At 39.0% G+C, this 26,014-nt stretch overlaps 1 protein-coding gene across 1 annotated transcript; it reads left to right on the forward strand.

Moving 5' to 3' along the window:
• Window positions 1-860: 860 nt before the first annotated feature.
• Window positions 861-25,940, forward strand: LUZP4 (leucine zipper protein 4). Its single transcript, XM_012727069.1, is given in 9 exon segments — window positions 861-1,134; window positions 11,176-11,289; window positions 12,337-12,455; window positions 15,254-15,541; window positions 15,543-15,709; window positions 18,057-18,138; window positions 19,497-19,549; window positions 22,410-22,527; window positions 25,830-25,940. Coding segments are annotated over 9 exon segments (1,326 nt in total).
• Window positions 25,941-26,014: the final 74 nt, after the last annotated feature.

Raw genomic sequence — 26,014 nt, forward strand, 5'->3', positions numbered from 1 at the left:
GCCAGGATTGCTCACAGCAAAGAAGAGAAACGGTGCCTTTAAGAGCTCTGAAAGCCAAGGGTCCAAATGGTCACATAAAAAAAAAAAAAAAAAAAGAATGTCGTGGCCTATCGGATGGGGGATGCACCAGGGAAGAGACTTTGGTATTTTTTTTTTTTTTTAGAAAAAGCGGGAAAGACACGGGTGACTCTGCGGAGCTTAAGTGTGCAGCCGAGATTCTGATTGGGGGGTCATGCCTAGCTCCACCCAACCTGCTTAGTAACAGGCAAGCCAAAGGCTGTGATTGGGGGACGAGTTTCTTTTGCACCGTGGAGAGCAGTGAGAGGGCGCCACTCGAGTCTAGGTCGGGGTGTGGTGCAGGGACCCTGACAAAATGGCTTCGTCTTCTGGCGGCACAGTTTCTGGAAAAGTGATGACAGATCCTAAGAGTGGGGCAAAGGTGACCTTTCTAGATATGTCTCTAGGTATGTAGATCCCGATTCCCAGTCCGCGCTAGTCTGGGGCGCGGGCGCTAAGGCACCCGGGGCCAGAGGCTCCCACCGTGGGCCCTGCGCCCACCAGCTCCCAACAAGGCTTAGGCCGGGGCCCTGCCTCTGCCCTTCGCTCCCATATTCCGGGCCTGCAGCCCTCTCAGGTGGGAAGCAGCCTTGGTCCAACTAAATGAATGGGGAGGAAGGGCTGCCGAGAGGGGCCGGTGGGGGTAACAGGAGGCCTGAGATCGCCCTGTTTTTTATCCTGCAAAGGACTAACTGCTAGTCTTGGCGCCTACTCACACGTGGGGCCACATGCTCCGTGCCATCACCCCTCAACCGGGGCTCCCCTGAGCCAGAGATCGTGTGGTGCAGGGCTAGGCTGAGGTGATGGCGCGAGTCTGCGCCGAGTTGGGGAACGTTGGTAGTCTGCAGCAAAACTGGGCTAAGAAGGCTTTTGCTGGCTTGCGGGTGGCATTTATTCACTCCAGACCACCTTTCCCGCCCCGATCCCGGGGAGCGCCCGCTGATCTTTACCTCAGACCTGCACACGTAGCCGCAGGATCCGGGCGGGACGTGGAGCCGGAGCTGGAGCGGGAGCCGGAGCCGGAGTGGAGCCTTAGCCCTTCACTGAGATCCTTAACACCCACCAAATGCAGAGAAAGTGGGTTTTATTTGGGCTGATCTCTTAAAGGGGGTAGGCGGAAGGGGCTGACTTTTTACGTGAGGGGGGAAGGGCGGGGATCTGAGTGGGATCTGAGTTTCAAAATGGTGGGGGTGGGGAAGGGCGGGAGAGCCAGGAAGGAAAAAGTTAGAAGCCGGGAGGAAGAAAGTTTTAGGAGCCAGGGAAAGAGAAAAACTGCAAGGGCGACTTTAGAAATTAGAGGAACGAACAGTGAACCACTTTGGATTTGGTGGGGACGGGAAGCAGGAGGGTACTCGGTGGAAAGGGGAGAGCGGTGCAAAGAGGTTACACTTTGGAGGTGAGGGCGGGAAAGCCCAACTCAGAAATGTCTGGGAAGCAGGGAGCGAAGAGTATACATAGAAGTAAGGTGCGGAGCGACGCGGAGATCATGCCTAAGACATAGAGGGGGACTCAGCAGTGTACCTCGTTGATCTGCCTGTTCTGCTCCCCTCTCTGTCTCTGGTGAAGCTTCTCGCCATCCCTGCACCTCTGGCCTGTACCCCAGTTCTGTATGCATAAAAAAAAAAAAAAAGAAATAGAGGAGAAGAGCCGTGAGTGGGACCAGCTGAGCCAGAAAAGATTGGAAGAATAGAGCAGGTGGAGGAAGGGTGAGGTGGGGGCTAGAAACAAAGGGGTGGCGGAAGAAGGCAGGGGGGGCATATTTTAAAATGGGAGGGGGGCTTCCCTGGTGGAGTAACGGGTTAAGACACAGCGCTGTGAATTTATCTGCAGCCACTGCTGCAGACCCCTTCTGTCTACCTGCTCCCTGCAGCAGTGTATTTCAGCAGATCTGCCTGTTCTGCTTTCTGCTCTGTCTCTGGGGAATCCTCTCACCCTGCCCCCTCCCACCTCTGGCCTACACCCGAGCTCTCGTATGCATCAATAAGTACATCTTTTTTTTTTTTTAAGATGTACTTATTGATGCATACAGGACTGGGGTACAGGCCAGAGGTGCGGAGCAGTGAGAGGACTCCCCAGAGACAGAGTGGGGAGCAGAACAGGCCGAATGATGGAGTAAACTCCTGAGGGGAGCAGTGGGCGGATCAGAAGAGGTCTGCTGCGCCATATGGGTCAGCTCCGGGGCCGAGGATCGAACTCATGTGCTGAAGTGGCTTTAGCTTCTTAGTGCTGTGTTTTAACCTGCTGCACCACCAGGGAGGACCCACATAAATACATAAATCTTAATAAAATGGAAGTGTTGTAGGGATGGAGGACCTTAGGAATGAGGGGGTGCAGTAAGGACAGGAACCTAGAAATGGACGGGCACCGAGCACTTGAGGGTTGAAATAATAAATGGGAGTGGAGGGGAAGGTCACAGACTTTAGAAATGAGGAAGGAACAGGGGCTTACACCTTAGATTTGTGACCTGGAGAAAGAAGGGCAATGATTAGAAGAGGGAGGCAGGGAGAGTGAATTCTGGAAATGAGAACAAAAACGGAGGCCAGATGGCTGGAATGAGCAGCGAGGGAGGACCTCGGAAGTGGTGTGGAGTAGGCAGAACGGACTTGAGAAATGAGGGCGAGGGTGCAGAGCTGGGAGGGTAGATGTTTGAAATGCAAGGGAGTCTTCCTACTGTTGAGTTGTAAGAGTTCTTATGTATTCCAAATATTGGGCCTTTCTCAGATAAACAAATAACAAATATTTTCTCTATTCTGTGGGTTGTCTTCATTTTCTTGATAGTGTCCTTTGAAGCATGGAAGTTTTAAAATTTGATGAAGTACAATTGATCTATTTTCTCTTTTGTTCATTTTGGTGTGATACCTAAGATACTAAAATTTACCTATTTCTAAGAGTTTTCTAGTTTTAACTCTTATAGTTGCATCTTTGATCCATTTTGAGTTAATTTCTTGCACATGGTACAAGGTAGAATCCTGCTTTAATCTTTCACATGTACATATCTGGCCAGTTATTCCAACATTATTTAAAAGACTATGCTTTTCCCTATTGAATGGTCTTCTTGGTGGGTTTGTTGCCTTATCTTTCATTTTTGGATAGTTCACTGCTGGTGTTTAGAAACAGAATTTATTTTTGTGTATGGACTTTGGATCCTGCAATCCTGCTAAACTTGTTATTCATTTTAATTTGTATGTGCATATCTTAGGTGTCTGAGAAAAGAGACAGTTTTACTCACTTCAAGAGTCACTGCTTTTTATTTTTTTCTTGATTAATGGTCCTGACTAAAATTTTTGGAGTATTATTAAATAAATGTGGTGATAGTGGACATCCTTAACTTTTTTGTGATCTTAGGAGGAAGGAATTCAATTTTTTCATTACTAATCACCATTTTAGTTTTTTGTAGATACCTTTTATGAGGTTGAAGAAGTTTACATCCTCTACACCTTTGAGGTGCAGTGAAGTGCAAGGTGGGGTTTAAACAATAAATAATGTCAAGCTCTTGGACACTGAAGGAGGTGATTATTTGCTGTAACTTGGACAATAGATTAGAGATGTAGGAAGCACTCTTGTTTAAGAAGATGATTGTAGGTTAGGGGGATATTGGAGAGACTGGCTTGAAAAAGACTGGATCAAATCAGTTGAAAAACTGAAGAAAGTTCCGTTAGTTCATTTGTATGCCACTTGGTGGGTGCATAACGAATGTTTTCCCCTTAGAAACATTATAAAGGTTGAATAGGTTTCGAGAGCAATGCACAAAAGTCTAATTGATTTACTGAAATTTGGATGGCAACACCTACGTATAACAACAACTATAATAATGTCTTATGCAATAATGTATTTCAGGATCAAACTGAGAATTCTAGGAATGACATCTCCCCTACTATAGATTTATATATAAAATTTATTTTTATTTATTTATGCATACAAGAGCTAGGGTGTACTACCAATCACAGATTTTTTAAGGTTTATTTATTTACACATACAGAACTTGAGTACAGGCTAGAGGTGCAGGGGTGATGAGAGGATTCACCATAGTCAGAGTGGGGAGCAGAACGGGCAGATCGAAGAATTACACTGCTGAGGGGAGGGTCAGGAGAGGTCAGCTGAGCCAAGTGATCACCTCCGGGGCTGGGGATCAAACTCGCACCAAAAGCGTCTGCTGCAAGCTTCTCGGTGCTGTGCTTTAATCTGCTGCACCACCAGGGAGGGCCCCCAATCACAGAATTATATTCCCCCAAACCATCAATTTCATAATCTCACTTCGATATTCTTTGAAGGTTCTCTGTTGCCCATAGCAGTTATTTGCAATCTTTACTGGTAAATATCTGAGTTAGAGAACTTAAAAAAATATATGAACTTGAATTCTTCGGTCTTGCTGAGTTATAATCTTGGATATGGGTTTTATATTTTAAAATAAATCTCCCTAGGTTTATTCTGGTGTATAGTCAGGGTTGAAAACCACTCACCATAAGACAGCATTTCAAAATCTTAGCAAGACTTTCAAAACCCACTCCTCTCCCCCTCCCCAAAAGTGTCAGGAGACTTGTGCTCTAATCTCAGTCTGCCACTAGCTAACTGGGCATATTACTTAACCTCTCTGCGCCTGTTTTCACATTTGCAAAATGAGGGATTATTGAGTTAGGGTGACTTAAGTCTCTTTCTTCCTTTTTGTTTTTTTTAATGCTGTATTTTAATCTTATTCTGGAAAGCTGACTTAAGAGGCAGTTTAAATGAAACAAATGTGTGGGTAATTATTTTCAGTCTGAAATAAACCCATGACATATTTTTCAGTTTTTTTTTTTAAAAATTTATATTTATACATCCAAGAACTGGGATGTAGGCCAGGAGTGTGAGGGGTGAGTGTATTCACCAGATAGAATGGGGAGCAGAACAGGTGGATTTACTGAAATACACTGCTGCGGTGAGCAGCGGGCAGGTCAGGAGATGTCTGCTGCATCAAATGTGGGTGGGCCCTCTGGCCAGGATCAAACTCAGGCATTGGCAGTAATAGCACCTGAGACTTGACCTCTAGGTCACTAGGGAGGCCCTATTTTTCATCTATTAAATAGAGTTTCACTTATCTGTGATATACTTTGCCAGGACAAATTCTTATTCTTTATTGTGTAGCTTGCTTTTCTATACTCAACATTGGTGTGGTTGTCTTCTTTTTTTTTTTTAAAGATTTATTTATTTATGCATACAGAACTGGGGTAGAGGCCAGAGGTGCAGGGGTGGTGAGAGGCTTCACCAGAGACAGAGTGGGGAGGAGAACAGGCAGATCATTGAAGTACACTGCTGAGAGGAGCAGCGGGCGGGTCAGGAGAGGTCTGCCACGCCATGTGGTCACCTCCGGGGCAGGCGGGGGATCGAACTCATGCTGTAGTAGCTTTAGTTTCTTAGTGCTGTGCTTTAACCCGCTGCGCCACCAGGGAGGGCCATGGTTGTCTTCTTTTGCATAAGTAAAACCCTTTGAAATGAAATTGAGCTGTGAAGTAAATAGAACAAAAGTGGAAAAAAGAAAAAACTGAATTTCCTATTACTTCACTGAGTTTTATATAGCAGTTGAGAGTATAATTATTAAACCTGAACCCATTTAAATGAGCCGCTGACATTTAAATGAGCCAGTATAATCGCTTCTGAGTCTAAGCTGGGTGGGAACAGTGACATTTTATTTATTTATTTTTAAAGATTAATTTTATTTATTTATGCATACAAGAGCTGGGGTGCAGACCAATGCTATGGAAGGGTCAGTGGATTCACCAGAGACAGTGGGGAGCAGAACAGGTGGAAATTCTGAACTATACTGCTGAGGGCAGCAGTGGGCAAAACAGAAGAGGTTTGCGGAGCCATGTGGGTCAGCTCTCTGGCGGGGGTGGGGGGGCCTGCAGTGGCTGCTGATAGCTTGGTAGTGCTGAGACTTAACACCTTGGGCCACCAGGGAGGCCTACAGTGACCATTTTAAAGAAAACCTAAATCTCAACACAAAGACAAAATCCTTTGTAGTGCAGGATAATGAATAGCCTGATAGTATGGTAAGTAAATGGGAAAATAATGTATTATTGATTTAGAAAGCCTCCTTATTATAGATTTGGATGGATATCAAAGTATATTTCTGCCTTCTCTCTTGTAGAACAGTAAGTCAAAATAATTTGATGCTGTTAGTCAGGTAGTAGATATAAATTATATATCCATTATTGAATGTGAACCGTATGTCAATCTTTGTAAGACTATTTCAGATGACATTTTTATAAAAAGTCTTTTATGAAATGTGCATTTCTGCTTTCTTTAATACTATTGCTATTGATTATTCTTTCTCTTCTCTTTGCTCATTCATATTACTAGGCAGTTTTTTGATATTGAATTGGGTTGGAATGACATAGGAAAATGCTTCCAGTTACATTTTCAAAAGAAAAGGAATAAAAAAAATTCTTTGCGATTATTGTGGGACTGTCAGATGACACTAAAACAGTAAAATTTATAATGTTCTATGTAAACTGAAAAGGATTTGATTATGGGGAAGAGACTAGGATTTCTAGCTCCATTTTACATATTTCATTCATTAGTTTAAAAGACTAAATGCGAGTTGCTGGATAGTTTGAAAGTTCAAATCATTTATGTCCTTTTAGGTAAATAAGGCTACTGACAGGATTTAAACCATGTCATAGTTTTTCTGTAGAGCACTACATATAGAGGGGCTTAGAATAAGCCTGTTAATGGTTGCATACCAATTTTTAGGCTGAAGAGATAAAAGAGGATAGGGTAAAATGAGAGTTTGAGCTCTCCCTGATGGCGCAGCGGGTTAAAGCACAGCATTAAGAAGATAAAGCCACTTCCGCTTGAGTTAGATCCCCGCCTGCCCCGGAGGTGACCACCTGGCGCGGCAGACCTCTCCTGACCCGCCCGCTGCTCCCCTCAGCAGTGTACTTCGTCGATCTGCCTGTTCTGCTCCCGACTCTGTCCTGGTGAATTCTCTCCCCCTCTGCATCTCTAGCCTCTACCGCAGTTCTGTATGAATAAATAAATAAATCTTTAAAAAAAATGAGAGTTTGAATACTGGATTAGAGGTTACTGTTTACACTACTTGAAGGCAAAACTTTGTGCAGTTCAACGGGGATTACAATTGAGATGAAAAAATGTACAAAATGAAGAATGATGTGTATATATATGTATAGGTATATACACACACATATATATACACACATATAATTTAAAAAAAAAAGAATTGAAAGGAAAATGCTACTTGATCACATGTAACAATTCAAATGAATGGTCACTAGCCTGGCTGCTGCTGTCTTAATTCTTGGTTTAAATGAAATTTTGAAGGAAAATTGTAATGTAGTAGCATGAATTTTAGCCAAGCTTATAAACTTACTAATTCCTTGCCATCAAGTAAGTCATGTAATCTTCCTTTTTGTTTTTTTCTTTATAAAGTAAGGATAATCTCTGCTGACCTCAGCAGCTGGTATATATCAGACACTCAATAAGTCCTCATATATTATCTCATTTTTTGACCCTCTCATATATTGCCAGGTCCTGCGCCAAAAGCTTTTATATGGAAGTACTTTGTAAACTTTAAAGTACTATTCAAATTAATGGTGTTATTAAAACCCCACAGTTTATCCATTCAAACATCCCTATCATTAAGCGCTTGATAAATGACTGATAAATGACTCTCAGCTGTTGCTATCGGTATGCATGAGCCCTAAGAAATTTTCTTTTTTATTTAGTTTCTCTCATGATGCTAAAACAGAGCTTGCCATTATCTATAGTGATCCCGGGGGGAGGAAAGCTTAAGTCACAGCACATTGTAGACTGGTTCCAGAGCATTCCCTTTAATCGTTGTGAGAAGGAAAAACTCAGGAAGGTGTTTGCTCTTTGAAGATTTGCTCTTCTATTTAGGAAATTAAGCATCTCTTTTGGGTCCCAGTAAGCTGGATAGTAATTATTTCAGGGTTGGTGAGGAGGAGAGGGTAGAAATTAAATGAATCTTCCTGTGGAATCTTATGAAAGATTCTTATGAATCTTTCAGGCAGTGGCCTTATACTCTAATGAGGGGGGGAATTCTCTGTGTAGATATTTGTGTTGAGTGTGACCAGATATGAGCAGTCACACAACAGCTACCTTTGTACAGATTTTCAATGTAGATATAGGGGAAACAACAACGGAAAAATTGGTAAGAAAAGGTTATGTGCAAAGAATACAAGGAACAGAGAATAAAAGACTAAGAGGCGTTACAACCAAAGGCTGCTGGAAGGCAGACAGAACAAAGGTTTAAAATGAGATTGTCAAGAAATGATAATAATTAATTACTAAGCTTTGCTTTGACCTCTAGCAATCAAAGCCATTCAAAAACAGCCATTTCAAAGAAAATTAAAATCAGAATTTTGGAGCCCTGAGGCAGTACTAGTACTAAGCACAATGCTGCTTCCTCTTTTGCACCTTCCTCAACCAACTTCCCCTTTTCTCCAGTGTCTCTACCTCCTTCGAATTCCCTAGCTATGTACTCTCCAGGGAGAGGAGGTTCCGGGTTCCCTGTCCCACCCAAGGAACGGGGGAGCTGAGCAGGGAGAAGGCGAAGCTGGAGAGAAGACTGGAAGAAGGAAGGAAGGGGAGGAAGGAGACTTGGAGGAGGCACATGGAGGAGAGAGACATGTGAAGAAGCTGCAATGGCTTCTTGGCCTTGGACTGGTACCAGGGACTTGGGGGACATGGAAGGAGACACTTGAAACAGATGTGGGTGAGAGACATGTAGGGAGGCTGACAGTGGCAGCCTTATCTTGATTTGGCTTTTAATTTTGCCCTTTTCCTTCTAGACTTCTCTGGCCTTCCTTATGGTTCCCCACCAGAAGGTGCCTTAGGCTTGTGGCAAGCTTTTGGGCCTCAGTGGCCCTGCTTTGGACCACACTTATTTGATTGGGGCATTTACTCATGTGGGGATTGGGTAACTTTGGGTGTTCCCTGTGAATTATTTTATATATTTTCCCCTTCTCTTTAATGCACACTAATTGTACTAAAGTTCCTTCCATTAAAGGTCTTACACACTAGAGTATGTTCTATTGATGCAATGGATGGTAGAACCTACTTAGAGCAGTCAGATTTTGGGGTACCCCTCACCCTGCCTGGTAATACGCTCTAAAATGTCTACATTGCTTCATCTTTATTATGGTTTTATAAGTTCAATATTATTGTCGTCTTATTTTTAGGATACCGATTTTTTTTTATGGTTTTTCTTTTTAAAAAAATAGTTTATTTTTACATCATTTTGTACATTTTTTCCCCATCTCAATTGTAATCCCCGTGGGTTTCCCATCACCAAGTCACCCATGTGCCATCACCATAGTCCCTTGCACTTCCCTCCCCGCCCCCCGTTTTTGATCCCATTCCCCACTCCACCCCCACAAAATGTCTCTGGTATATGGTTGTTCATTATTCTTATTATTTTCTTGCCTGGTCCATTATACTCCTGCTATGAGCGAAACTATCCAGTATTTTTCTTTTTCTTTCTGGCTTATCTCACTAAGCATGATCTTTTCCAGCTCCATCCAAGTTGCTGCAAAAGACTTGTGTTTCTTTTTTTTTTTGGTTGCTGAGTAATATTCCATTGTGTATATGTACCACATCTTTTTAATCCAGTCATCTACTTTTGGGCATTTGGGCTGCTTCCATGTTTTTCCAATTGTAAATAAAGCAGCAATAAACATGGGAGTGCAGGTATCTTTTTGAATCAGTGTTTTTGTGTCTTTTGGATAGATACCTGGGAGTGGGATTGCTGGGTCATAGGGAAGCTCCATGTTTAGCAGTTTGAGGAACCTCCAAACAGTTTTCCATAGTGGTTGTGCTAGTTTGCATTCCCACCAGCAGTGCAGGAGAGTTCCTTTTTCTCCACATCCTCGCCAACATTTGTTGTTGCTAGTTGTTTGAAGATGTGCCATTCTCACTGGGGTGAGGTGGTATCTCATTGTGGTTTTAATTTGCATCTCCCTTATTACGAGTGATGTTGAACAGTTTTTTCATATGCTTGGGATACCGATTTTTTTTAATTAAATATTTGGGGCTCCCTAGTGGCACAAGGAGTTAAGTCTCAGCACTATTAAGCTATCTCCAGCCACTGCAGCAGTGGAGTTTGATCCCCTGACAGAGAGCTGACCCACATGGCACAACAGACCTCTCCCGTCTTGCCCACTGCTCCCCTCAGTAGTGTATTTCAATAGATCTGCCATTTCTGCTCCCTACTCTGTCTCTGGTGAATCCCCTCACCCCCCATAGCTCTGGACTACACCTCAGTTCTTGTATGAGTAAGTAAATAAATATTTAAGTATTTATTTATTTTCTTACATCATTGTTCATTTCTGTCCAATATTTGATTTCTTCTCTCAGGTTTAATCTCCTTAAATCTCCCAGCACCACCTCACCTGTGAACCTACACCATAGTCCATTGTGCATTCCCTCCCCTGTTTGGATCCCTCTCTTCTCCTCCCTGCAGTAGGTCTCCGATCCATAATTTACCTGGTAGTTTTGCCTTTTTTCCTGACCCTTTGTTCGGTTCCCCTATATTCCTCCTATAAATGAAATCATCCGATATTTTTCTTTTTCTGACTTATTTCACTGAACTTAATCCCTTCCAGCTCCATCCATGTTGCTGTGAATGGCATGAGCTTATCTTTTTGATTGCTGAGTAGTATTCCATTATCTGTATATATATCACATCTTTTTGATCCAGTCATTTATTTTTGAGCATTTGAGTTGCTTCCAATATTTCCACATATTGTAAGCAGTGCTTCAATAGACATAGGGATGCAGATATCCTTTTAAATTAATGTGTTTGTGTTCTTGGCTAGATTCCTAGGAGTGGAATTAGTGGGTCATATGGTGGCTCCATTTTTAGTAGCTTGAGGAGCCTCCACATGGCTTTCCACAGTGGTTGGACCAGTTTGTATTCCCACCAGCAGTGTAGGAGAGCTCTTTATCTCCACATCCTTGTAGTATTTGTTGTTGTCAGTTTTTTTTTTTTTTTTAATAATATGGGCCATCCTCACTGGAGTATGGTTAAATATAAATTATTCATTTATGTGAAATACATTGTTATAATTTCTATTCTTTACTTTTATGTATTTTTTAATACAGATGACATTATACTCCTGAAAAATTTAAACCACCAAAGCCCTGAGGAAGCAAATAAGAGAGAGGACTCACCTTCAAGAGGGCGATCACATGCTCCTAGATATCACCCCCAGAGAGGTAAAGTATACTAAAATCACATGTGGTAAATAGAGTACAAAATAATGTGAGTAACTGGCTAAGCAAATTCGGCTAGGTAAGCAAATTTGCCAATTCGTACTGTTCTAAAATGCACTAGTTGCTAATTTTTTTTTTTTCTTAGAAACTTGTGCCTACAGGGTTGGTAAGAATTTATGCCATGACGAGTGAAAACATTTTTTTAATTTCTGAGTTACTCCCTTAAAGGAGAGCAGGATGAGAAGGCTATGAGAGTTAAGAGCATGCATAATAATCTGGGCACCAAGGTATCCATTTTGAAAAAAAAAAATGCTTAGGTCAAAGATTGCAGAAGAACATGAAGTCCTTTGTAGTCCTAATCATAGTGTTCAGTGTAATGTGCATATTTTGATATAAATGTGCTGTAGGTTGTCAGAGTAGAGAAGTCTTTTTAACAATTAAGGACTCTATGGTCTAGGTAGCAGGTAGCACCATCTTGACATTGTGCATACTCTGAACTCCTGCCAGTTGTCTACCAGCTACATAATAGTCCTTGTCTAAATCCTCTAGTGCCTCAGAGGTTCTGAGAAAAGGAAGAGAGGATAGTTATAGGGGCAAAGTTGCAAAGAATGGTGAGGTGGCCCAACCTCAGGTTTACAGCTATACATAACATTTATTTAGTGAGCTTCAAAGATCCATAGTCTTCAATAATTTCACAATAAAGCAAAACAGATGACTGAGACAAATATTTGCATGATTAACATAAAGCAGAGTTTCTCTTCATCTTTCCTTTTTCTATTAGAATATTCTTTAATTTCACACAATATATCCCAAATTTGGTGCCACATGAAGCCAAATTTAAAGTGTGTTATATATATAGAAAACTTCCATATTTTAGTATGCAAAGTAGAAATAGTATGGCAAAAATCTGTTCTAGAATTCAGTGAGACTCATGTGATATCAGACTAATAAAATAAAGTTTTTGTAAAACCCAGTGCAGTAATAAATGAAATCAGAGATAATATTTATAAAAGATGCGTTTTATTTTCTGAAAATAACTATTTTTCAAAGGACACTCAAAAACTGGAAACAACACTGAGGGTAAAAATCATGATAAGAAACCAGACCAAAGATCTTCTGGATTAAAGCCTCGACAAAGCCCTTTAAACAGACATCCTGTAAATAAACAGGTAATAAATAAAGAATTAACCAATATAAAGATCCTGAAATTAATGTATTTCTTAATATTATGGACTATTTTGAATTCTATTGGGAACAGGAATTGTTTTAATAGTCCCTCCTGGTGACTTGAACATAATTTAAATTCTGGTTTTGTCAACTGATTTTCCTCTTGGAACTATTTTAATAAATGTTTAGTTTTTGCTAGTTTCAATTATCACTAAGAAATTTGAATTTATAAAATGCCAAAGCAGATTACTGGTTTTGTGATTTGTCCTGTGTGATCATTTTCCCTTTTGATCTTAAGTTATAGTATTAAAAATAGTTTCACTAACCTCAGGAATGAGTTGTAAAAACCAGAAGTCAGATGACATGGGATATGAAACATACTCTGGGACTAACAGGTGGCACACACTATAGTTCTGGAAATCCAAAATTGTTGGATGTGGGAACTTAAAATTTCTTATTTTCCAAATTAGGCAATTACAAACTTTTTTTTTTCTTGAGCAAAACATGCTGCATTTTCAAATATTGAGAGGATTAATTTAAATTGACTTAACAAATGTTGATTAAGTCTAACCAGGCACTATGCAATGTACTAGAGCAGCCCTGTTTCAAGTATTATATATGTTAATAGCTGCAAAAAAAAAAAAACAAGAAAGGAATTTAATTCCAAGTAGGATGCAGAAAACTATTGTATTAATTCAACACAATTCTTTTTGAATGTTTCCATCAAATGTTCATAAGGAAAGAAAACTAAAATCCATTTTGCTTTCTAAAGGTATAAATCTATAGTATCCAAGTTAATGAAAATATCTCACATAGATAGTAGTCAAGACTAGAAGCTCCTTTGGAAAAGTACTTGGGTACCTATGAATTTTTAGGTGATGGATCTCAAGCCTCCCTGCTAACTCACTGTGCTTCCAACATTAGTCATTTAGAAAAGGTAACAGGTTAGACAAGATGGTGATAGAGTTGAAGAAGTATTAATTTATGTAAAAGAGATAGTTTTTCATTAATGAGGAGAATATTTAGTTTATTTCTGAACATTCTTTGCTACAAAATACTATTAGCTATTCTATCTTCTCAATTATGAAGTGTTAGAATCTTTTGTTTCTTTAGGTGTCGGAGACCAGCTCCAACTTTTGAGGTGTCTGGAGGCAAGAAAGGCAGGACCCTAAGATGGGAAGGCGTCGGCATGCGGAGATTCCAAGAGGGGGAGAGGAGCGGGTGCGAGGAAGACATGGGAGTCGGAGTTGGGTGCAAGTCTTCCTGCTCTGCCTTCAGCAGAGGTTTATTTTATACATTTCAAGCAGGCAGGGGGATGACATTAGCATATGAAAGGGGTTGAGATTACAATCACCTATTTTCTAATAGTCTGGGGTCGTTTTGACCTTTACTTGAGATTATAACATTCTAAAATCAATCAAGGTTAAAAAAACAGGTATATAGGTGCACAAAGTTTAAGACTAATGTTACTATAGTGGAGATTGATAAAAAATAAAGTCCTTTAAACCTTATCTATTACTTGATCGTTTTTTCAACCTGAGACATCCTGGGAGGCAGGAAGAGGAAATTTCTTGCAAATCAAATTTTGGAAAAGTTCTTTGAAGAAACTTGCTAAAAGGTTTTAAGTGAGTTTCCTTATGGTCTAGACAGTAGAAAGTGTATAATTTGCTCTGAATAGGAGACATAGGTGAATTTCCTTATCTAAAGACTAGATAGTAGAATCCTGAAAGACTAGCCAGAAAGACTTGTGGATTGCTATGACGTGTAGCAGGTAAAAAACTTGACTAGTGGCCCTCCCTGGTGGCGCAGCGGGTTAAAGCACAGCACTGAGAATCTAAAGCCGCTTCCGCATGAGTTCGATTCCCGCCTGCCTAGGAGGTGACCACATGGCGTGACAGACCTCTCCTGACCCGCCCGCTGCTCCCCTCAGCAGTGTACTTCATTGATCTGCCTGTTCTGCTCCCCACTCTGTCTCTGGTGAGGCCTCTCACTGCCCCTGAGCCTCTGGCCTGTACCCCAGTTCTGTATACACGAATAAATAAATCTTTAAAAAAACAAACAAAAAAAAAAACAAAAAAAACTTGACTAGCTCTACAACAGGCAACCTGGATGAATTTCCATAACTAAAGGCCAGACAGTAGGAAGTTTGAGTAATTCTTTTAGAAGCTGAATAGAAGGCTAGGTGAGATAGTAGAATGATAAGATTTGGGTTTTCCTCCATCCCACAGTGAGAGACTTTGCAGAAACAGCCTTTTTGCTTTTTTATTGATCAGCCAGTTGTGAAGTCACTTTTGACTTCAGAGGAATTTCTCCCCCTGGTGCAGTGCTTGCTTGTCAGGGCAGGCAGGCCTTAAGCGGCTGAGGCAGTCCAATTGTAAGCTGAAAGTTGTTCAGAATATTTTGATATTACAATTATACAAAAAAGGGAGGTCATAACATAAGTTAGCGTGGGAAGTCTGATTTTTCAGAGCAATTCCCCGCCATCCGTACCGTGTCTGACGACAGAGGTTGCATAGCTTGTGTCATTTAGGTAAAACATAGATCCAGGAAAAAGTAGGTAGAACATGACCTACTTTTAGATGTGCAAAGCAACTAATTTTCCATATTTAAAATTTTTAAAACTTTTATGTGCATATTCAATGGCATGAGACATCAAAGTTTTCTGTATATGTTTATTATAATTTATAAAAGTAAGGGTAGTGGAATTCTAAAAAAGAGTTGTCTATAGAATTAGACACTGTGATTTAATGCTATCACAAGGTACACATTTCAATTTTGCCAAATTTTTGGTTCTTTTCAGAAAAAGTGCAATGGTGGTTACAAGGCCCAAGAAGAGAAAAATCGAGATCAATCAAAATGGAACCAGTATCCATCGGGAGAACCGCGAGGTCAATATGAAGAAAATCAATACCATTCAGAGAGATCTAGAGGCTACTTAAAGAGATCTCATGGCCAATCAGAGAGATCTTATAGCTACACAGAAAGATCTCATGGCCAACCAGAGCGATTTTATGGCCACTCAGGTAGAGATCATGGCCACAGGGAGAGATATTATGGCCAATCAGAGAGATCTTATGGCTATTCTGAGAGATATTATGGTTACTCAGAGAGATCTTATGACTATTCAAACAGATCTCCTATGCTATCAGAGCAATATTATGACCCACCAGAGAGGTCTCATTTCCTCTCAGAGAGATCTCATGGTGGGCCAGAAAGGTATTGTGACCAATCAGGGAGATATCGACGACACTCACCAGTAGGAAGAGGCAAAGCATCATCCTATATTGACTCTCATGCTGACAGGTAAAAACACAATAAATACCTAATCATTAGCACAGTGTCTTGAATGAGAGATAAATCTAAAGGCATTTTTATATATTTACATTTAATGGCTAGATGAAGTTTTAGTAAACGTTGTTTTGCTACAAGATATTAATAAAATGGAGTAAATCTTTCTAAGGCATATGTATTCTTTCAACTTGCTTATGTTCTTAAGCTCACATCCAGTTTCTCAAGATATCCTAATTAAGTTATTCCACATGGGGCAGAGTTCTCTGGCTGAGCCCTTTGTACTCAACCTTTCTGTCCAAACGGTCTATACAATCAAAATATGTTGATTCAGTGTTCTATTCTGTCTGATTATGCATTGATGACATATAATCTCGGTAATGAATTTTTGTTTTTCTTCTCTATTTCCTTCTCAAAAAGTCCTCAAAGAGTCCCCAGGAGATAAGTGATATTTGTATATTTGAGCAGCTGAACTTTCCTGATTTCCTCAAATCGGATGATAGAAGATGCTATTCTATGCATAAACGTAACCCTAACCTTCTGAATATATATGTATATATTCACTGTTACCTTATAAAATATGTAAGTGAGATTTGTCTGCTCCAGAAAAAAGCTAATGAAATTTAAGTAGTACTACAGATTGCTTGAGCTTTAAAAATGAGTTTTATTGCAATTGATTAGGCATTGAATAAATATTTATTTTTATTCAAATTTCTCAGTGATTTCCTTCAGTTTTCATAGCCTATAAATGTCTAGTCAGTTATTTTAGCTCATAATTCAGCTCACTACACAGATATGTTGATTTCAGCTAAAGGGCTTTTTTAAAATATATGTGCAGGTTACTGTGTGTCTAGCTAATTTTTGATGTAGGCCCCATATTTATGTTTAAGGCACACCTTAAGTATATTAACATATGCTATAAAAGTTGAACACTGATGACAAGAAACTTATATCTATATTTATTAAAGATTTTCACATTTTATTTCACTTTATACATTTTTGTTTCTAAAGTGATGTAACACTTCGCTAGGGCACTAAAATTCCTTTTACATTGTACAATTAAAATGACATATTCCTGTCGTTTTACAAGTCTATTTTAAAATACAGTGAGCTATTCTGTTCAGTCTTTTTCTTTTACTTTTTTTTTAATATAATAGTTTATCGTTACATCATTTTGTAATTTTTTTTCATCTCAATTGTAATCCCCGTGGGTTTCCCATCACTGAGTCACCCATGTGCCATCACCATAGTCCTGTGCACATCCCTCCCCCCCCCCCCCACCCCCGTTTAATCCCATTCTCCACCCCCACAAAATGTCATTATTCTTATTATTTTCTCGCCTGGTCCATTATACTCCTGCTATGAGCGAAACTATCCGGTATTTTTCTTTTTCTTTCTGGCTTATCTCACTAAGCATGATCTTTTCCAGCTTCATCCAAGTTGTTGCAAAAGACTTGTGTTTCTTTTTTTGGTTGCTGAGTAATATTCCTTTGTGTATATGTACCATGTCTTTTTAATCCAGTCATCTACTTGTGGGCATTTGGGCTGCTTCCATGTTTTTCCAATTGTAAATAAAGCAGCAATAAACATGGGGTGCAGGTATCTTTTTGAATCAGTGTTTTTGTGTCTTTTGGATAGATACCTGGGAGTGGGATTGCTGGGTCATAGGGAAGCTCCATGTTAAGCAGTTGAGGAACCTCCAAACAGTTTTCCATAGTGGTTGTACTAGTTTGCGTTCCCACCAGCAGTGCAGGAGAGTTCCTTTTTCTCCACATCCTCGCCAACAGTTGTTGTTGCTAGTTGTTTGAAGATGTGCCGTTCTCACTGGGGTGAGGTGGTATCTCATTGTGGTTTTAATTTGTATCTCCCTTATTACAAGTGATATTGAACATTTTTTCATGTTTGTTGGCCATCTACATTTCCTCTTTGGAGAAGTGGTTTTTTTAGCTCTTCTGCCCATTTTTTAATCGGGTTGTTTATTTTTGCCTTTTACCTTTTTTTTTGTATTCTCAGCATATATAAGGTATTTATATGGTTACAGTTAAAGTTATCAAATGTTCTGTAGCACAGAAAATTGATTCCTTTGCGATTAATTCTTTTACTCCATAATTGTCATTCAAAAATATGTCAACTGACCACTTAGGCTAAATAATAACCTTCAGACTTGGGTTTTAATTGCCTCTGTTGTTCAGTTTTAGGTAAGATGTTTAAATATGATTAGTAAAAGTATATTGCTGGGAAACATGCATTATAAATAGTCATTTTGTTCAAAATAAAAGATTATTTCTTAAAATATCATTTGCGATTCATATCAGGACTTATGCAATGAAAAGACGAGAGGAATACTTCCAGAAACAGAAGCAACAAAGAAATAGTCAAATGAATTTGCACCGAAGAGTAAGTATCACCCCTTTTAACTTTATAGCACAGAATTATATTGAGAGTTTTTTTGGGCAACTTTGATTTTTCTAGTCATTTTTTGCATTTACTTATATTGATTACGTTAATACTTTTTAAGGGCCTGTTTACCAACATCAGTCTAGGAAGAAGCCACATATGTCTTACATTTCTACATGTGTCAAGTGTTTCTAGTCTTACAGTACTCTTTTCTTTGATCACCCCACTTTGCTTTATATTATTCTCTTCTAAGTGTACATCAGACAAAAGTGAGAAAGGATGATACAAATCACAAGTATTTAAAATCATCTTTTTAAACATGTAAACATTAAATCATCTTTTCCCCAGGATATTTATTTTATTATTTACTGAAGATCTAGGAATAGCCAATTATAAGAAATGCAATGAATGGTATATTGACAAAATCTTTTGAGTCTATTTTGTTGGAAATTTCCATCTTTAACACAAAACACATGTTTGAGATAAAGCATTTAGAAGAAAGTTTTTTAAAATAAATTTCTATTGATCACTAGTTTATTATATAGATGTTTCAAATGTGCACCATTATAGTTCTGTATCTATCACTATATAATTGGCCTTCTTTATTTGTTTCATCCACCCCCAATTTGTAGCTGAATAGTATTCCACTGTGTAGATGTATCATATGTAGATATAATCTCTGTTGTCACTTACAAAGTAATTATAAGAATAAAGGATTTAAGTTAATGATTGAAAAAAATCCTGTCACCTGTAATGGCTGACTGAGATAGAGTGAGACTTGCTAAAAATAAGTTACTGCGATAATGCAGTTCTCCATCTGGCTTAGCTATCTTGCATATAGTCAAGATCTCATGATTGTTATAGAAAAATTATAAGGGCACTCTGTGAATTTTATCTATAATTATTTTCTCCTGATCCAAATAGCATGTGGATCTAGGCCACAACTAGTTCTTGAGCGTTATTTTTCTCTTTGTTACTACCAACTATAAGAAGAACCTTGGTGTGGTTTCTTACCATGATTTTTCCACTCAGTGTTATTTCTGATTATTGAGTATCATTTGAAAAATAGTTATTTTCAGAAAATAAATCAACATTTTTTTTAATCCCTGCTTCCTTATTTGTTAAGTGAGAGTGTTGGACTACTTGATCCTGATGAGTTGATTGGCTTTAACATTCCTGCATCTGTGAATAGAGGAAAGAAATCTAAAGTTAAATGTTAGGCTGAGGATGAAGCAAAGAGAATATAACTGAATATAACATTTTGTAACTGAAAATGATGAATCAATTTAAATTATAGAAAATACTTTGTGCTGATGAAGAAAGACATTGCATCATTTGTTTCAACTTTTCTCATTTAGATAATACTAGAAAATGATAACAGCGTCAATGAAAATGATCAGGGATATCAAAGGTAATTGCAGACAGACATCTGTACAAGTGAATTTAATTCTTTTTATTTGGGGGGGGAGAATTAAACAAAAGTGAATAAATGTAACTTGTAACAGAGAACCTCTTAGGATTTGATTCTGAACAGTCCATAACAGTTTCTGTAATCGCTCCTAATGCAGAACCAAAACATATTTAAGTAAACTTGCCTGTCTTGACTTCATTTTTGCTTTTGAGATTTCCATACATCTCTTTCTTATGGTGAGTATATATATCTTCGTGTATCCTTAAAGCATGCATGAATTGTTACTCTGAAGAATTCAGTGCCAGGAAGATTCTTTTTCTCATTTTTAATCTTAAAATGAAAATCCTTGCGTTTCTCAGTAATGTATACTAGACAAACTATGTAAAGTTCAGTGTTCCAAATGGTGTTAGTTACAATTATGGAGGACTTGGCCCAGAGACGATTATCAGGAGCAATTGTGTAGTTTCAGAACCACAGCCAGGGAAGGGAAGAACATTGTCATATTATCTTTAAAGTGGTCTAACCAAAGGCACCTGTGGAGAGGTCATGATCATAGAAACAGATAAATAATAATAATAGTATTTACTGAGTGCCTGCTATGTGAATGCACTGTGTTAAGCACTTTTGCTTCTGTGATTTTATTTAATCCTCAGTCATCCTGTGAAGTAGGTATGAACATTTCCACATTACAGATGAATAAGCTCAGTGGTGTATTAACTTCCTTGAAGTCTCTATCTAAGTGAAGCTATTTTTAAATTTGATTAATGTGGTGACAAAATCTGTGGGATTTGTGCTGTACTGTATTGTCTCTCCATAAGTGCATGTGCAGAAGAGGTTAAATTCTTTTTTTAAAAGATTATTTATGCTTACAGAACTGGGGTACAGGACAGAGGTGTAGGGGCTGTGAGAGGATTCACCAGAGACGGAGTGGGGAGCAGAACAGACAGATTGACAAGGTACTCTGCTGAGGGAAGCAGTGGGTGGGTCAGAAGAGGTCTGCTGCGCCATGTGGATCACCTCCCGGGCTGGCTGGGGATCGAACTCGTGCTGCAGTGGCTTCGGCGAGCCTCATAATGCAGTGCTTTAACCCGCTGTGCCACCAAGGAGAGCCCCTAACTTCTGTTCTGTTAAAAGATTTATTTGTTTATACATACAAGAATTGTGGTAGAGGCTAGAGGTGGGGTGGTGGTGAGAGGTTTCACCAGGGGAGCAGAACAGGCAGATCTGCTGAAATATACTGCTGAGGAAATCAGCAGGTGAGACAGGTGAGATCTGCTGCTCCATGTGGGTCACCCCCCTGGCTGGGGATACAGTTCATGCTGCAGTGGCTGCAGATAGTTTCATAGCGTTGTGCTTTAATCTGTTGCACCACCAGGGAGTGCTGAACGATTAAATTCTTTAAAAGCCTAGTCTGCTAGTTTTCTCTTGTTGCTTAAACAAATTACCCCAAACAACAGCTTAAAACAGCACCCATTTTATAACCTCACATTTCTTAGTGTGGATGTCCGGCTGTGCTGGTCTGGTTTTCTAACTGTGTCTTAAAGAGCTGAAATAAAAATGCTGGCCCTGAGCTGCATGCTGGTCTGGAGGTTCAGGGAAAGAATCTGCTTCCAAACCCATGCCAGTTACTGGGAAAATTCAGTTCCTTGAGATTGTGGGGTTGCACTTGTTTCCTTGTTAGCTGGCTAGGAGCAGTCTGATATGCCTCCACAGGGCCCCTCCAGCTCCAAAATGGCAGCAACGTGTCTTGTCCTCTGGCTGAATCATTCTGATGTTTTCCTCTACTCACTTCCTTTGATGTGGTTAGAGTAGGCCAACCCAGATAATTCAGAATAATCTCCCCAATAGTTTCAAGTTAGTTCAGTAATAACTTTTATTATATCTCTGTGATTTTTTTTTTGCCAGATATAAGGACATATGCTCATGAATCTGATATATTCACAGTCCTGAGGGAAATCTTTGGCAGCCATTTCTAAAATTCTGCCTACCACATCTAGAATGTTACACTTAACCTGCTTTTAAAATTAAGAATGCAATATATTGTTTCCAAAAATCAAAGACATGCACATGTTCTGCTGTTAAAGAAAATAAAGAAAAAGAGAAATTATGACAAAAAAGTTAATTAGAAAAACAATATTTATTCAGTGACTCAGAGCACTTTCCTTTTTTTTTTTTTTTCCCCCAAATCAGACACTACTTTGGGCTCATTTGCTTCCTAGTAGAAACAATATGTATAACCAGAAAGAAAAAAAATTGGGAAAAAAATCTGATTCATTTGAAACCACTGACTACAACAACTAAACTGACAGTAACAAGATAAGCATATGGGTGTTTGTTATGCTCTATCTCTGATGGCGTGTAATTATATTCTGTGGTTTGAACGTTTGTGTACCCTGAAAATTCATATGTTGAAAACCTAATGTTCAATATGATGGTGGTAAAAGGGTGAGTATCTGTAAGTACTTAAGTGTGTAGGTGTAGGTCATAGCCATGGAGCCAACAGGATTAGTGCTTTTTATAAAGGAGATCCTACAGAGCTCCCACACCCCTTCTACCACGTAAGAATACAGCTGCATGTTGGCACTCTGCAGCCTGGATGAGGGTGTTCATCAGAACTCGACTATATGGACACCTTGATGTTGGACTCTACAGACTCCAGAACTGTGAGACATAAATTTCTGTTGTTTACAAGCCATCTAGTCTCTGGTTTTTTAAATATACATATATGTTTATTTTATTTATTTATGAATAGAAGAATTGGGGTGTAAGCCAGAGGTGTTGGGGGGTGATAGAAGTTAAAATGAATGGCTCAATATTAGCAGCTGTCAACTATTTATCAAATATTTTTTTTAATTGACAGATCTAAGAGACGGATTACAACTTTGTTCCTAAATAATGAATATAATGCAACCAAGAGTACTGTACGCAAGCCCAGAGGAATTTGCCTGAAATTCAACTTTCAAGCAATGGGTAATCAGGTAAGTGTAATAAAATTGCATGCATGATAAGCTTTTTCACAAGATGCTACATAATTCATGTTCACTTTAAGTATATATAAGGGTATCTTTTTTAAGATTTTTTATTTATTTATGCATACAAGATCTGGGGTCTTGGTCAGAGGTGTGGGGGGTGATTGGTCTCGCCAGAGACAGAGTGGGGAGCAGAACAGGCAGATCTATTGAAGTACACTGCTGAGGGGAGCACGGGCGAGATAGGAGAGGTCTGCTAAGCCATGTGGGTCACCTCTCCAGCCAGGGATAGGATCATGCTGTAGTGGGTCAGTGGCTGGTGATAGCTTGATAGTCCTGAGACTTTAACCCCTGTACCACCAGGGAGGCCCCACAAAGATATCTTTTATGAATAGGAAAAAAGAGTGGTTAACTAGAGCTTGTCTATACCCCTTCATACACAAAATTATTCTATGTACTCTAGCTTTGCAAAAGATAAAAAAGTTGACTAAAATAAATTTTAGGCATGGTTTTAACTCAGTCAACTACATTTATATCTGTGGTGGCCTTAGGACTCAACCTGGTTCTCACTTGTCAAGAAGACAAATCATATTATCAGATGATGTACTCAAGTATGAAACTATACTAATGTAATTTTACATTTTTTCAAAAGCTTTAAAGCCAAAACAGTGATTTTCCAGCTCTTACTTATCAACAGGGTAAATTAGCCAGAATGTCCGATTTCATCCATATTCGGATTAATTATGTTCTGCAATAATATATAGTAGTAAAGGTTAGAGACCACCTGTACCTCAGATCAGTACCAGTGTGGTTTCTAACTTACATTTTGGAGTGATATTGAAAGGGTATCTCCTAAAGACAGAGGAAGAAACCTTAGATTCAATGGTAGTCTATATAAGGATGAAACTAGAAGTTATATGTTGGGAGATCTTCGAAGTATCCCAACTGTCGTAGAATAATAGTGCTCACTGGAAGTCACTTGGCTCTAGGGTGTCTTCATGAGGCAGACCACAAAATTCCTGTGCACAATGGAGGCATTAATTTATACTACATAGAAATAAGCCTGATCCTAATCTCAGTGGAAGGTTACCATCTTAGTCCATGGGGTAACAGTATGCTTTCTTTCCTGCCTCTTTAATTAATGTTCTTTTCTGCCACTATTTATTATGTAAAGCCAAAGTGTAGCCTTAGTAGCGTAACAGAGATCAGTCAAACTACTTTATGCTCCTAGGTTATGAAATTCACAATTTTCTGTGACCCTCATTTACCTACTTTTAGTAACCAAGGCTCATGAATATTTTGTAAGATTGTCAATCCCCCGAGGTCATAGCTCTTCCCTCTTTCACAGACTAAGATTACACTCAATGAGAGATTCTCTAACCTGAAAATGAAGAAAGAACCAGAACCAATCATCAATACCTAAGGACCAAAATGTCCTCTCTTCTTCAAGATTTTCTGTTAATAGGGATGATGCAGTGAATTTAATTCAAGAGCATAAGACAATATTACAGTATTTAGCTTTTGTACTGCATTTGTTAAGTAATTTTGTCATATCTCAGCTTGGATGTGAGAAATCTGTCAAAATTAAGTGCTCATATGAAAAATGTTTAGCTTTCTTTGCAAGAAAGGACAGGTGAACAAGAAGGAAGCTGAATTGGAATGAGAGGTTTTAGGAAATCAACCGTGTTTTCAGAACTACATGTTTTGACATAGAGGATTTGTGTCTTTGCTTAATTTTGTTCTGTGAAAAATAAATAAACTTCACTTAGTAAAAAGAGTAAGGTAACAATATGTATCTTTTATGACTAAATATTCTGTGCCTCAAAAGTGAATTGGTAAAATTGAATGATACTGTTTTATTATTAAAATGCTAAATTTGTACCCAACATTTTATATTTTTTTCTAAGAATTTATTCTTTACTTTTGACATGACATGTGTAAGAATTTTCAGCTGTTCTACTGTCACTTTTGTGAACACATTAAGTCAATAAAGTATAAATACAACTGTGAATCTTTTTCTGTTCACTGATACTTGGGGCCCAAGCCAGTAATAAAGATCTTCATACAAACAATCAAAGTGTTAGACCTCAGTTGTGTCCTACGAAAACCTGTTATAGTACATGGGAAATACTGGTTTATAATTATTTGGTACTTCCATGTAAGAGCAAGTAGGTTTTGCACAATTTAATAAATGCTGTCTTCACACTTACTTGTTATTTGTGCAAGGAAAATGAAATACACTATAGAAATTTGGGAAAAGTTGGATTCCAGTCTGGCTCCTTTATACCATCACATTGAAAAGCAAATTAACTATCAGTTTGATTTAAGGTCTGCATATTTTGCTGTGGTTTTGCTGCAAAGACCTAATTTTAAATACAGAGCATGACAGTGTGCATGAAGCTTTTTTAAAGGCAGTTTGAGTATTTCCTTTATTTGTACTTAAACTTATAAGTGAACTTGCAAAACTGGTATTATAATAATGATGTAGGAAAAACACAAAACAACTTTCTAAAAATATTAATGAACAAATTAGGGGTTGTAGTAAACAAAACATAAGGGGCAGAAGTAAACAGAACACTTCATAGCTTAACCCTTCCCCTTAACTGAGATTTTTAATTAGCCTCCTAATCCCAGAAAATAACCTTCAATTTTAAATAAAGCAGCAATAAACATGGGGGTGCAGGTATCTTTTTGAATCAGTGTTTTTGTGTCTTTTGGGTAGATACCTAGGAGTGGGATTGCTGGGTCATAGGGAAGCTCCATGTTTAGCAGCTTGAGAAACCTCCAAACAGTTTTCCATAGTGGTTATTCTAGTTTGCATTCCCACCAGCAGTGCAGGAGAGTTCCTTTTTCTCCACATCCTCACCAACATTTGTTGTTGCTAGTTGTTAGAAAATAATCTTCAATACACAACTTTGTGCTTTTGCTTCCTATTCTTGAGGTTGGCTTCTATATCACAGACGTGTCCAAACAAATACTGGATCTAGTTCTATAGATCACACACATTTTCCATCAGGCTGCACAGAGCAGCTGAGGCTCCAGCAATCTCTGACTAGACTTCTATCACCCCCCCTCCAATTGACACCATCGGCATATTGAGAAGCAGGCTACCAAGTTAGAAATACAGAATTGTAAAAGAAGAGAAATTCCAGAAGTAGCATTGTGACTACCCAAAACTAGATGGAACATTATACTTCATCTTCACTCCCCTTCATGTTCCCTCATGGAGATATTTGGGAATAAACCCATGATATGCTGGGTACTTAAATACTTAGGGGTCTGCTATACTGTGTTATGGCTTTCCCCTGAAGTATCCGAGGTGGTCTCCAAATAAATCACTGAGAAGGCCAGGATCAGATGCTGCAGGCATTCCTCTCCAGAGTTGTGGAGCTGACTACCAGGACTGGTGGTTATGCCCCTAGAGATGCCCAGCTGGAGCACATGAGGGTTGACTGATCCAGGATGGGCTGTTCTGCTCCAGCCTGGGTAATGAAGG

This window comes from Condylura cristata, unplaced genomic scaffold (assembly GCF_000260355.1).
Source record: "Condylura cristata isolate star-nosed mole 26May11 unplaced genomic scaffold, ConCri1.0 scaffold00019, whole genome shotgun sequence".
NCBI classification, from domain to species: domain Eukaryota; kingdom Metazoa; phylum Chordata; class Mammalia; order Eulipotyphla; family Talpidae; genus Condylura; species Condylura cristata.